Genomic DNA, 14,606 nt, shown 5'->3' with positions numbered 1-14,606 from the left:
GCGTTCAAGTGTTGATCCATTTGAAACAAAGGATTCTGTTTCGCTCAGAGACGATGATCTGATCAAGATGGACGCAGCAATGAGAAAGGGGGACATTTTCACCCTGGACTGTTTCTCAACATCAGGAACAAATATTACGCTTTCATAAAAATGAGCGATAAGATCTAATGGATGATTGACGTACTTATTCTCTTGGCATTTTGCTCTTTGGCAGTAATTCCTGTTCTCCGCATGCAACCTTTCCAAATTGTTTACTCATGTTACAAAACATTTGTCGCAAACACAAAAAGCCATACGTTGAACGATAGCCAACATTAGCTGAAGTTTGCCTTGTCTGAGTAAACTTCTCAAGAACAGATTTGGAGCAATCACACCGGCAAAAAAATGCGTGAATATTTGCTTCGCCTACCCTTCGCCTCCATGCAAAACCGTGTGAAAGGCGAAGAAACGCCATCACTTCCTGTTGAGAAGCAGATTTGCCCTTCGCCTTTGGTAAATGTATAACAGTGTTGAACTTTGACCTTCAGATTTGCAGTATCAGCAAATAGAAATGCTTTCACATCCTCGACAAAATTGAAAACGGATGAATCACTGATTCTGGCTGTGTCACAGCTCTGGGTGCTGTATGACACATCTGTAGAAGATTACACAAACAACATTTCAAAAAGAGACAGCTTGGTTTGGAGTCAGCCGCAGAAGGGGACTAGATGGTAACACACATTTCTGTAGCATTATAGGTTTTAAAGTTAGCCGGCAATACCAGCCGATAGCAGTTCATTGCTAAATTCAATGTATCACAGCCGATTTGAACCAACTTAGCTGGAAGTTACCATTCGACTTTGATGCATGAATTTTAGCTATGACATTACATTCATTTGGCAGACGTTTTTATCCAAAGCGACGTACAACAAGTGCATATCAAAAGTCATTAAGGCAACTACAAAACACAGGTCCGATAAGGTACAATGCACATTTTGTAACAGTTATTCATAGCCATGAGCACATTAAGTCTAGTTTACACAGTAAACATTACTCTTTGACCTAACCTATGCTAAGTCGAACTAGGGTCCATGACAAGCTACAACATCAAGATACTGATACAAAGAACATTAAGTGCTAGATAGAAGTACATGTAACATGAAAGTGGCACATGAGGTACATATGTAACATGAAAGAGGGGGATTTTATTCATAAAAATGATCCCAGATTGGGAGTGCCCCGCAGAGTGGTGATAGTTAGTCCAGGAGCCTCATTTATAAAAATATTCTTAGATTTATACTTGAACTTAGTCTTAAGAACATTTCCGACGGTGTGCTTACATCATAAATGATCTTACATAGCCAGAAGGAAAATCACTTAAGTCTAGACTTTGCGTAGAGATAAGATCATTTCCACGTCAAAGTCAGGTTTTATAAATAACTAATTACACGTGATTTTCTGCGTAAGTCATACTTAAGATAAAAATTTATCGTAAGTCCATTTTATAAATGAGGCCCCAGGTATAGTCTGAAGAGAGAAGTCAATGACTGAACGTTTCGTGGAGGAACAGGGAGTTTGTTCCACCACTGGGGAGCTAGGGTGGAGAAGCTCCGTGGTAGGGACGAGCGAGAACCCTTCACCCGGATGGCAGGGGGTGCAAGTCGCCCTGCTGCAGCAGAGCAGAGCGGTCGAGCTGGCGTGTGGGATCGAATCATGTCCTGTAATTAGGCGAGGGCTGTCCTGTTGGCTGCAGGTTGTCTATGAAAAGCTATTAAGCTGAAATTGAGCTAACTTTATAACCTAATTGTCCTTCAGAAGCGATAAACTAACGTCAATTTGTAAAAGAGAAGTTTCATTTAGCAGCCAAGTGGTAGCTACTACAAACACGCGATCATGCTAGACTGGCTATTCAACCTCTGAGAAATGGCTCCCTCTTTCCAAAACTGCAAGACATCATATCCTTTGGTAATATCCACAAAGAGCAAAGGGCGAAGCAAACTTTTCTATCAATGTGCCGACCCATAATGCAACGGTCCTGCTATATGAAGGAAGAAAGGACAATGAGACGCTCATACAGGGTGACGCTGGGACAGTTTGGGGCTTAGGTATAAAACGAGCTGTCTGTCCTGCAGTGGTATCTGGTGGTGTTAGACACGAGTTAGACTTCTTATCGTCGTTCATCAGCATGAGCGGGACAGCAGTTTGAGCCCACGGAGGAACGGGTTGCTGGAGGAATCTGGGCGTGTCTGCAGTCCCCAGGAACAGAATGGGAGGCTCCCCGTGGCTCAGCTCAGCATTAACTGACTCAGCACACTACCCGCTTCATTCAGTCTGTTTTGGGCCGTTAATTCTCTTTATCAGAGACTGAGTGATGTTCCTTCTGCCTCACAGCGGCAGGCGAGTGCCCAGTGAACAGGACAGCGCCCCCTCTGGAGAAGAAAAGCAACTGGAAATTCTGAATATGGAATACATGGTGGTAAAGGGTAAAGAAGTACAAACATCAGTAAGCTGGCACACAAACACTCACACGCAAATCCAAATTTATATGTATTTTCAGGAATCCAGATTCGCACAGACACACAAATCCACATTTATAAGCAAGCAAATGCGGGCACATGCACGCACACACACACACACAGACACAGACACATGTACACGCACGCACGCACACACACACATACACACGCATGCACACACTCACACATGCACACGCATGCACGTACACACACACACAGACACATGTACACGCACGCACACACACACATACACACGCATGCACACGCACACACACACGCACACGCATGCACGCACACACACACAGACACATGTACATGCACGCACACGCGCACGCACATGCACACACATGCATGCACGCACACACACAAACACATACACACACACACACAGACACATGTACATGCACACACACAAACACATACACACACACCAAAAACACGCACACACATCACCCTGCAGCCAGCATGCAGCCCATCTCCGGCAATGTTAATTCTATGCCACCCACAGGTGAAAAGACGAATGGCTCTGTCGATACGGGCGCTCCCCATGCAGATCACACGCACTGGACACAGAGCAGTGGTCCTGAGGTCCCCGCAGGGGGGGGGGGGGGTCCAGGAGGCCAGCAGCAAAACAAGCACCAGTGCCAAAAAAAACACGCTCCCCTCAGTGGGGCCGTAGCTCTGATTCACACACGCCTGCCGACAGAGGAACAGCGTTCCTACGGCGATGCTGATTAGGTCATCCCTCTGGAGGATTAAACACCCAAAGACACCGCAGAACCAGATCCTCCCCAAAATCTCCTCCGATTCCAAAAACCTTCTAAAACAGCAAGAAACTGAGCCGGTCGAAAAACTAAAAACAAACCATGAGTACAAGTAATCTACGGCAGATGTGTGCTGTGCCAGCTTATTAAGACTTTGAGAGCAGCGAAGACGGGAATTCCACTATACGCTACAGCACTGACCGCAACGAGTTCAATCCCCGACCAATATAAACCTGACAGTACTGCATACGATAGCACGACCTCGCGGCAACCTGGTCAACTTCTTCTACGACGGAAACTTCCGGATATGCAGACCCAGAAAACGCGAAAGCGCAAAAGCTGCTGGCTTGACATTGCTCCGACGCTGACCCGACAGCGACCAGACAGGTGACTCAAGTTAACACAAGGTGACAGAAAATTAACCCGCACCACCCGGTTTTCTGATTGGCTAATCACGCGGTAGCATCTCTTAACACAGGAGGGGGGGGCGGGACTTGGGCCGAGTCACGTGACGGAGACGAGCGACAGGCTGAAGGGTGCGACGGAGCCCCCCGGATCCGCTGATCCTGCAGGAGAGGAGCGCGGGGAGATGGAGCAGACCGGAGGGGCAGAGAGAGAGCGGAAAGAGAGGAAGACGGAGGGAGACAGGAGATGGAAAGGAGAGGAGGGGAGGTAGAGAGCGAGAAGGAGAGTCCTTACCCGTTTGCTCCCGTGCCCAAACTCTCCCCAACTCCGCCTGGGAGAGGCAGACGATAAGCAAAGCGGGCAGACACATGTTCGGCAGCCAGGCAGCGGCACTTCCCTCTCTCATCCTCTTCCCTCTCTTCGCACTTTAAACACGGTCCTGTGCACGCTCACTCTCTCTGTCTGTCTCTCTCTCCTCCTCCTCTTCACTCACTTCACACTTTAAACACGGTCCTGTGCACACTCTCTCTCTCTGTCTCTCTCTCTCCTCCTCCTCCTCTTCTCCCACTTCAGACTTTAAACACGGTCTCGTGCACGCTCTCTCTCTCTGTCTCTCTCTCCTCCTCCTCCTCTTTCCTCACTTCACACTTTAAACACGGTCCTGTGCACGCTCTCTCTCTCTCTCTGTCTCTCTCTCTCCTCCTCCTCTTTCCTCACTTCACACTTTAAACACGGTCCTGTGCACTCTCTCTCTCTCTTTCCGACTCTCTGCCTGTCTCTCTCTCTCTCTGTCTCTCTCTCTCTCCTCCTCTTCTCTCACTTCACACTTTAAACACGGTCCTGTGCACGCTCTTTCTCTCTGTCTCTCTCTCTCTCCTCCTCTTTCACTTCACACTTTAAACAGGGAGCTCCTCCCGTATTTATGGCCGATTCTCCCTCTATCCATCTCTCTCTCTCTCTCACGCACACACTCTTTCCCCCCTCAGTGCTGTTCTGTTGTTGCCATAGTAATGTAACATGAGGAACAGAACAACCGATGAGGCATCGATGTCAAAGAGGCTAGAACTGTTCTTTCCATCTCCATCTCTTTCATTTTCATTTTCGAGTTCTTCCTCTGGCATCGCTTGTGCCTCTCTCTCTCTCTCTCTCTCACTCACACACACTCTCTCTCATCATATCTCCTTAGAGAGGTATGTGTAACCTAACAATTATGTATGTATGGGTTCTCTCATTACAGGTCTGCATTAAATCCACATTGTGCCTCTCTGTGATTCAGTTCGGTATGTTACGGGTGAAACACAAATCCAAGAGCAGACACCTTTCCTGCTGCATCAGTGTTGGAAACCACAGCTCTGTGTCACAAACGGGCATGGTTTTGTGCACGGAGGTGTTCTTGTCCTGGCCCTCGACATCCCAGGGCACGTTGTGAAATTTCAGTGTGGGCAGACTCCGTGGATTAATTGGGAATATCCAAGTCCAGAAATCCCCGATGACAGACGTGGCCAAGAAGTTTCTGGAAATACACGTGTTGACATAGGGGGAAACTACCACTCACAACTGCCGCACCCCAAATTTCCCTGAAGTGTAACAGCTTGGATATATTTCAGAAACTCGGTTTTTCATGCAGTGGCAAGCAGTCGGCACGGATGCAGACTGTCCAGCTTGGGAAGCGCGTGCGGAAGGTTCAGCTGGGTGGACTGTAATTTAAGTGCTGTATTTAAGATTCAGGGCACAAAGCTGGTATTTGCGTGCGGGAGGGACCGCGTGTGCAGCCAATGCAAAAGTATGTGACTTGCAGGCACCGGCAGGGCCGATCCCCACAGTGATGGCAAATGACAGGTCACACCCATTTGGCCCTTCCGCTGCATCGACACATACACTGGAACGAGCGTGCGGGATCTCCTGCAGCTGCTTTTTTTAGGGTGAATGGCAAGACTCCCAAACCCAGGCGTACTCTCCAGCAAATGTGTGCTCACACCCATCCACCCCCCACCCCCCCCCACCCCCCCCACCCATCCAACAGACACACAGAATTATTATTTATTCCTCTTTTTCACTGTATGCAAATATACACAGAGTTATTAATTTATCTTTCTCACAAACTCGCACACATGTACACCCACACCATGTCTCTCTCGCTGCATGCATATTATACGCACATAGCTAATTTATCTCTGTGATACACACATATATGCACATATATACACACGCACAGAATTACTGTCTTTCGCTTAGTCCCACTCCCTCTGTCTCTCTCAGAAACAAACGAGCACACAGAGTTATGACTTTCTTTCAAACATTCTCCGTCTGGCGCGCTCAAAATGGAGTCAGTTTCACGCAGACGACGCTCCCGTCTTCTCTGACAGTAGTGGAAACGCGCAGGTGATGAAAAACAGGAGCCGAGCGAAAGGAAAGTCTGCAGACCCTTCCGTCTGTAAGGGTCATCAGAGAGAATGCATTTCCTGTCATTTCCCAAACAGATCCTGAATTGAATTGGAGCACACTGCCAATTCAAAATCACTTCAATGTTGTAACAAACTGCAAGAAGATGGAGGTATGCGAGCGAGGCTGCGTTCAAGTTCACACGAACGCTGCTCTTGTAAAGGCCTTCGCTGATACGCCCTTTCCCTCTCCTTGTGATGGCCCTTATTGACATGAGCGGGTGTGTGGACACATAAGCGATTGCTCACTGTCTCCCATTCTGTACTGGGGCTGCACACAAATAAAGACAGAGGCAGTTCACTGCAGCGAGTTTGACCTTTAAAATCACCCTGAGGGCTTGATCTCTGGATGAGCTCTCCCACATCTGCGACTACACACAACACGCACACACATACAGACACACACACAGCCACATGCGTGCACGCACACACACACACACTGAACCAATTTGACCTTTCTCTGAACATTTCTGTTGTGTGTGTGTGTTTATGCATGTGTCAAACTGTATTTGTGTGTGGGTGTACGTATGAGTGCACGTGTTGGTGTCTGCGTTTGTGCGAGTGAACTGTGTGTGTTTGCTTGCATATGTATGTGTCTTGTCCTCTGGGATCAAGCTGTGTGTGTGTGTGTGTGTGCCTGCACGCATGTATGTGTGTAAAACATGTTTTCTTACAAAATACCTGACAATTGATTGTATCTATAAACTACAATGGTACAAAATGGTGGAAGTGTAGGTCTTGAGGTACAGGTTTATAAAATACATACATGCAAATGCATTTTTCAAACGCTGTCTATCCCCGTGTACAGAGCGGGTTGGATAAGCAGGGGGCATCACAACTGGATAAACCAAACAATCAGGAGATATTGGAAGTCTTGACACTGTAGCTTCGCTTGTTAGGCTCATAACCTTACGGCAGAGCAAACCTGACCGGGCTGCTCATAACCAGACAGCACTATGAGTCCAGCCAGATTGACACTCTGAGGTAAAATAAGCCTGCCTAACTTCCAGGGAAGTACGTTGCTCAGAATCTGTGGTCACTCCTTTCGGTGAATCATGAGCTCCAACTGAAGGGAGAAATTCAAGTTAACTCGATCTATGACCCGTAGCGTAATGCTAGCAAACTTTTGCAGGAATCAGTCCGATTTCAGGGAACCAACCCCCGCAAACTGTAACTCAGCTTTCTGTGGGCTGAGAAGCGCTGGGCTTCTAACATCATTTGAGTTTGACCAATAAAATGAGTGTCTGGTGCATTATGCAACTTCATCAAAATATATCACACGGTGTTTGCTTGCGTTTTTATGGTTCACGCAAAACTTGATTTATTAGTCTGACAAATGCTTTTTAAGAGCTCTGGGTTGGACTCCACTGTCCTCTGCTCCCCCCTAACTGTTTCCCGCTGACCATCTGTGCGCAACCCGTTCCAGTGCAAGCAAGGCAAACTGGCACAAGTCTGTCCGCTTTCAGTACAGCGCGCGCGGGAGGAAGGCAAGGAAAGCTGTTGGTCATGACACGGAGTAAAACGTGTGCCTGGTCAGGAGTGCACAGCTCCCATCCAGGAAGGCTCACGCACAGCCTGTCTTCATTTTATAAAGACCTGTGGTGGTCCACAGAGCTGTGGTGGAACCATGATGCGGTGGTCCATAGCCAGTGTTTCACAACTTGACAACTAATTAAGTAGATACGTAAGCAAGGCTTTTTACCTGGGCACTTCAAATAAACTACCCGAAGTAAGATACTGGAGCGCTTGTAAGGTGTGCACGTTTATTGCAGGGGGGTGACTGGCGTTTCGACGGGCGTCTTCCTCAGAGCCTGTCGAGCACCTAAAAACGACCTTTTCACTGGAAACTTGGCTGAAGCGCGTTGGACTTTACTTTTGAACTAATTAAGTAGGTTAACATCAACATGTGACTTAACTAGTATTCTTTGCTGCTAAATGCAAAGGGAGTATCTTTCTGCTATTCCTGAAAATTCAGTTTTTTTTGGAGAGGCAACATTCTTCCACCATACTGACGAGGGTAACCGTGCTCATGATTATAATCTGGCCGTGGGGTTCTGGCTGATTCAGGGGTGCAGTGTCCTGCTCGTGGCGCGCTTTGTGAGTACCTGTGACCCTCTCGTTCCTCTGTGCCGCCTCTCTCAGCCCTGCCACTGAGCCACACCCTGGCAGCCATTTCCCAACCCACACACACGCTGGCCCGTTCCACTCAGCTGTGGTCGCCATGACCACTGGAGCCTGGCTTCCTGCCTGCCTAAAGATAGAGACAGGGGTAGAGACTAAAACAGAGTTAGAGAGAGACAGGGGTAGAGACTAAAACAGAGTTAGAGAGAGACAGGGGTAGAGACTAAAACAGAGTTAGAGAGAGACTGAGGTAGAGACTAAAACAGAGTTAGAGAGAGACTGAGGTAGTGGTTAAAATAGAGATGGAGAGAGAGACTGAGGTAGAGACTAAAACAGAGTTAGAGAGAGACTGAGGTAGAGACTAAAACAGAGTTAGAGAGAGACTGAGGTAGAGACTAAAACAGAGTTAGAGAGAGACTGAGGTAGTGGTTAAAACAGAGATGGAGAGAGACGGGGTAGAGGTTAAAACAAAGATGGAGGGGGAGAGGCAGAGACATCAGCAGCAGTGAAGCATAACAGTTATGGAATGGGACATGCATCTCTGAGATTAAAGGCTTCAGTTCCAAGGTGCCATTGTACCTTTGAGCCAAACGGCTTCAGTAATCCAGCTGCATAAATGGGTAGCTGTAGGAGTCAAATTTATAGGCTGAAATTACAGGTGAGGAAAAGGCAACACTCATGAAAGAAAGAGAGGGTATGAGACTGCAGGAAGGAAGAAAAGAAAGTGAGCTCAGACATGAAGGCAAAACAACCTTTTGGTCACTCTTACTCTGTTTAAATATCCAGGATGAGATCATTTAGGATTGGCATTTGGGTTCTTTTTTATTTAAATGTCAGAGTGAAAAAACTGCAAGAGCTAATTAAGAAAACAGGCCATGGTTTCTCTCCTAAAATATGTCTTTGAAAACAGACTAAGAAATGCCTTTGCTTAATTAAATCTGCTTTAGAAAAGTTTGTGATAGCCAGACACCCAGACATTGTAGAAAACTTCAGTGTCAACTTTGAACTGTAAGCACTCAACGTTCCCTCCCTCTCTCCTTTCCCTGTTCTCCTTCCTTTTCTCAACACAGATCAGCTCAGGTTCATCTGTAATTCTCTGTGAAGCCTGGACCTTTGGGAAAGCATCAGTTCCATCAGTCAGCATCAGTAGCACTGCTTTGATGAACACCTCATCAACACTGACCTCTGCTGGTGGCTAGGGAACATTACACCACCACTAACATACAATGAGGCAACACCTGTGCCTGGGGAGAAAATCAATTCAAACTGAAGCAACGGTGACACTGCAAAACTGTATTTAATTGCATCATCATGGATATTAATGTGACAAGTGCAAAGCTCACCTCCTTACATCTTACAACACCTGCCACACAGAAGAGGTAAAACAAAACAAACATATCCACCAAAACAACTTTCCACATTTCCAGAATTACAAACACAAGGCCAATGCCTACAGTGGGATCCTGTGGTGCCTACCTTGCTTTAGAATGTATCCAGTCACAAAACACTGGTCCAAGATTCCTGATATTTGGAGTAAAGAAGCAGAAGAGGAACCACACGGGTTAAACGGATCTGGAAAACTGTGTAAACTCACACGTGCTCAGTGACATTGCTGTGTGCCAGATCTCAGAGACTGAACAGACATGACTGAGCGCTGACCTACCCCCGCACCTGAGCGATCTGATCACTCACAGAGCTTTCATGAATATGCAGTCATATCCGCCCACTCCATACAAAACCTCCTCCTACCCTTTCGCTGCATCTCAGTCTCCCTCTCTCATTATTTCTCTCTTTCTCTGCACGCCCTCCCTTTCTTTCCATAGCCCTTCTTCCACAGCCATCAGATGGATGGATGCTGACCCTGAGGCAGTGTAAATAAGTGACTCCATCTCGTGTTATTTGTCCTTCTCATTGCCTCCAGCATCCCGACCACTGCCATTAATGCGAAGCGCTTCTCGCCGAATGTTCACGCAGGGTCGTCGGACAACGTTGTGCTTGAGACGTTTTCACCCTGAGTTTCCAGCCCGCGATCAAGCCTTGCTATTACTGCTCATTGTGTTCCTCCACAGGGCCAGAAATGAATATACTTCACTCCAGCCTGGGTTCTTATTATCAAAAGAAAAGGAGAAAATCCCTTCCTTTCGTAGCAGATACCCACGGCTAATGGAAAGTGACAGATAGAACAGAATGACACGGATTAAGATTCACGGCTGAAACCCATGTAATGAATGGGGGTATAGCTCAGTGGTAGAGCATTTGACTGCAGATCAAGAGGTCCCTGGTTCAAATCCAGGTGCCCCCTGCTTTTTTTCAGATTTTGCCAATCAGAATTATCAGCTTTTGAGAAACGCATTATTAATATTAAGACTGATAGACCCCCACAGTCCTTCACCCCACCACTACGCTAATACAGCAAACCAGAACATACCAAATAAAGGATTAAAGATGCCTGTTTGTCCGAATGTGGACAGCAGTGAGTTTGTGAAATGGATGATGTCATCATTGGCGTATTAACCAATGGGAAAATCACTGTCAAGACAACGGAAAGTGCAACATTGTGAGGCAGAGAGGCCTTACATTACCTGCATCAGTCACAAGTGGATGCACACACATTGCAGTAATGCTTGTGTGTTCGCATATGGGTCATTCAGACCCAGGTGACATTATTTGCTCTGATGATGTCAGAGAGTAGTCGTTCCCTCAACACACCAACTCAATGCACTGCTAATCCAGTGTGGAAAGCCCTTCAAATCCTTATAGACAACAGTTGGATGCTACATTGACTTCAAGGCCCTCTGAGTGAGAGATGTGTTTGTCCCATCTGCTGTGAATGACAGGTGACAGCAGTCAAGAGACAGTGTGACAAAATCAGGCTTCAGGTGAAATGACAGGTATTGACAGCACCTGGAGGAGAGCACCTGGAGAAATCCAGTCTGGGGAGAACCGAATCAGCCTCTCTAGTGAAAAACAAACCCTCCCACCATAAGCAGCTCCAGCATGTTAACTTGCTCTTATTTTCACATGCCCATTTGGAAATGGGAGCATAGAGGAGAACAGCTTTCTGAACTATAGGACACAGGTCAGGTAACCCAGTCGGCAAACATGCAGTGCCACCTAGTGGCCGGCTGTCAGCATAGCTGTTGGTCCCCCAGCACTTTGCAGGCAGCTGTGGTGGGCAGTTGAGAAGGAAACAGACTTTGGAAGGTCCTGACTTTAGTGGACTGCTATTGTACCAATTTGCAAAATGCCAGTGGACCAACAGTTGGCAATGATGGCGAAGATGATGTTAACCCTGAATAACAGAATCACCTTCCTTTGGTGAGGGCCTTGTGGGTCTCCATTTAAAAAACCAAATCCTAAGTGTAACCTACACAAGCAACACAGTCTTACAGAGGTAACAGGGAAACATGATTTTAGAGAGAGGACACCACAAAGCACGACGCAGCCACAAAATATCCAAAATACATCTCTCTTTATTTCACAGATATGTACAGTACACTGCTTCGACTTGAAATCCACATGCATGACAATAACCAGGTGTATGCTATTGGATGTAACACAAAGCAAACTCAACAATAATAACAAGCTAAAAGAAGACCTAGTTTAACACAAAGTGATATAAAACAAAGGCAAGTAGGCATTTTATACAGCAAAGCAGATTTAGATCTAACTTATATAACTTTTGTTCTAAGCATACAGACTCAGCGCAGGGTGCAGGATCTCACCAGGCAGGCAGATGCAACCCACGCCAGATTTGAAGATGGTCCTCTTTTCTAAAAGTCAGCCCGCCAATTCCTTGCAGGTGTTCCGAGGTAGAAACTGGGGGGTAATCACTGACTATCCTTACAACCTGCACTCTTATCTAAAATAACATTTGATAACTAAAAAGCTACTAGCCTATTAGCGATTTCAACACGTTTTGGAAAAGTCTGTAAACAAAGATGGTGATATCAAGATTAGCAGATTGCAGACAATAGACAGCGTGGACTGTAGGCAGTAGACTCAACTCCCAACTGTAGACTAATGTAAAAAGATGCACATAATCAACATATAGTCCGGCATCTTTCTACTAACGCTGCTCCATGGTGGTCCCAGTGTCCTCAGCAACAGGCATTCCTCAGTCTGGTTGCCAGGCGATAACGTGCATCCTCTCTTCAGCTCATCTTCGGATTCACGTCTCTGCAACAGGGCCGTGATGTCATCGACTCCGCCTGTAGGAGAGACAGGAACAAACGCGGCAGCAGCAAAACACAAAGCACAAAAAACACTGGGACGTAACAATGCACAAACGTACTTACTCAGCTTCTAAGGACTCAAACCTTTCAAATGTGTGTGGAGGAGGGGTGTGGTTACAGTCTCTTGACACATCTTTGGATCTGCATTTCCGCAGCAGGACCGTGACATCATCAACTCCACCTATAGGGGAGACAGAAACGAACGCGGCAGCAACAAAACACAAAGCAAAAAAAAACACTGGGACATAACCACACAATTGTACCGACTCCCTCTAAGGACTCCAACCTTTCACATGGGTATGAAGAAGGGGTGTGGGCATAGAGTCAGCTGCAGGTGCATGGCAGGGGAGTGGATAAGTGGGCCCGCAGTTGCAGCTGGAGGCAATAAAATAATCAGCGCTAACCTTTATCTGCTCTGCATGCAGTGAGACTGGGGTTTGAGAGGCATGCATGCCTGTGTTTTGTAGTTGTCCATGGCCATGAAATGCACTTTTGTACGTCGCTTTGGATAAAAGCATCTGCCAAATAAATGTAATGACGGAGGTGGGACAAGTGGTTTGTCTCGCTGGCTGGCCAGCCCCCTCCCCCAGTCAGGAGGGGTCGTACTGGATAAGGGTAAGGGTACCAAGGGGTTACGCATCAAGCTATGCTGGATTCTGGATTCAGACATACCACGTTCCTCAAAGCCTAATTCAGCCAGGGGCACTGGGGATTGCATTTTGGGTGCACGTAAGGTGTGTGCACAGGGATATTCATGATTACCCAGTGGTGCCAATGGAAACTAGACAAAGGGAAATATGCACAGCGTAGAGACTGTGGTTAGCTTGTGCCTGTTGTACCCTCTTATTACGCACGGTTTAGCCAGAGTTTGCTAGTTTGCTGAAGGGGTGTGTAAGGGTGTATTCACAACAGAAAGGGACATGTGTTGTGCGATGTGGTGATGCAGGTTTTTTCAGCACTACCAAGGGGAGGGAAAAGCCTCAAGTGCCTCTCGACAGATTCTGAAATCCAATTCTATTAGTCAGACCTTCATGGGAAGGTGCAGCGGCCATTCGTGTCTTGTCACAAATATCAACTAGTTAACGCCGTGGACAATACAAGAGTGCCTTTGGACACACTGATCACACATTACATTGATGGAGATTCCATTTGAGTGGGAATGGACCTCATTCAGCTAGCAGACAGAAGGGCACAGGGGGATGGTTGGTGTTAAGTTTTGGTGGAATACGCAAGTTGTGCCTTTGTGTAGTAGCACTGTTTCAACTAATCTCCTGGGTGGGAATTTTGAAAAAGATTTTATCAAGGCACGTTGTTTATGTCATGCATACTATGTGAATTGCACATGTTATTCAACATTAAGTTCATCAAGACCTCTGTGTACCATCACCGTAAATTTATAATGCAGAGTCCGAATCAGCAGCTAACCTTGCCGTGCTTTGAACCTAGGTAAAGAAAGCTGGGAGAAAGGTCCATGCAATAGTAAATCTGAGTTTCAGTACGTCCTTCATGAGTGAATGAAACTCCACACACCGGGACAATTGTCATGGAAGAATTTCCTACAGACACAGGAACGGCAAAATTGTGCGTACAATAGAGGGGCTCGACTGAGGCAATCCCCAGTGAATTTGCACAGGTGGGGAATGAACAAAGGCCCACTGTGTAAACTCTGGAAAGAGGGGAACCAAGAGGGGCTTGCAGCCACCGTGGAGCAGGAAAGAAGAAAACTCCAAGCTCAACGCAAAGCCAACGCGTGCTAACACCTCAGTCAAGCAAGGAGCCAGTTCCTTAGCCCTGAATACAGCAAAGCCAACCTTCAGCAGTCAGATCAAGGATGGGAGCGGAGAATGGACCTGGGAGGAAAGCTTCAGGTCCCTGATGCGGCCCTGTCAACGACCCTGAGTCCAGATGGAGTCATGTGTTCGACAGACCCGAGAAAGATCATCCTAGGAGAGCTGACTACACAACAGGAGGAGGGCTGTGCAGAGGCCTCAGAGAGGAAACCAGATATCAGGATCTGGTGCAGGAGTGCATGGACAACATCTGGCAGGCTCAGTCATTCCCAGTGAAGGTGGGATGCAGGAGACTCCCCACTCAATCCACTCAGAGTCTCCTGACCGCCATAGGATTGAGAAGAAGGGAAAGACG

General features: G+C 47.0%; 1 protein-coding gene, 1 long non-coding RNA gene and 1 other non-coding gene across 3 annotated transcripts in view; 1 reads left to right on the top strand and 2 right to left on the bottom strand.

The window, feature by feature from the left end:
* The window catches only part of LOC118216074 (plexin domain-containing protein 1-like), a 31,015-nt gene extending 26,660 nt beyond the window's left edge, over positions 1-4,355 (bottom strand). The window contains exon 1 of the mRNA XM_035397092.1: positions 3,959-4,355. Coding sequence (XP_035252983.1) covers positions 3,959-4,070 — 112 coding nt within the window. The 5' untranslated portion in view covers positions 4,071-4,355. The remainder of the gene's footprint in view (positions 1-3,958) is intronic.
* A 1,361-nt stretch (positions 4,356-5,716) lies between these two features.
* Positions 5,717-10,499, bottom strand: LOC118217260. The gene is made up of 3 exons (XR_004763149.1): positions 9,703-10,499; positions 8,211-8,356; positions 5,717-6,376 (listed from the first exon to the last, which is right to left on the bottom strand). It is a non-coding gene; the product is annotated as an uncharacterized LOC118217260 (long non-coding RNA).
* On the top strand, positions 10,457-10,528 carry trnac-gca. Its single transcript has one exon. It is a non-coding gene; the product is annotated as a tRNA-Cys (tRNA).
* Positions 10,529-14,606: the final 4,078 nt, after the last annotated feature.

The sequence above is a fragment of the Anguilla anguilla genome, chromosome 17, assembly GCF_013347855.1.
Source record: "Anguilla anguilla isolate fAngAng1 chromosome 17, fAngAng1.pri, whole genome shotgun sequence".
Taxonomy (NCBI): Eukaryota; Metazoa; Chordata; class Actinopteri; order Anguilliformes; family Anguillidae; genus Anguilla; species Anguilla anguilla.
The sequence above is the reverse complement of the archived record's forward strand: the minus strand, read 5'-3'. Positions and strand labels throughout refer to the sequence as shown.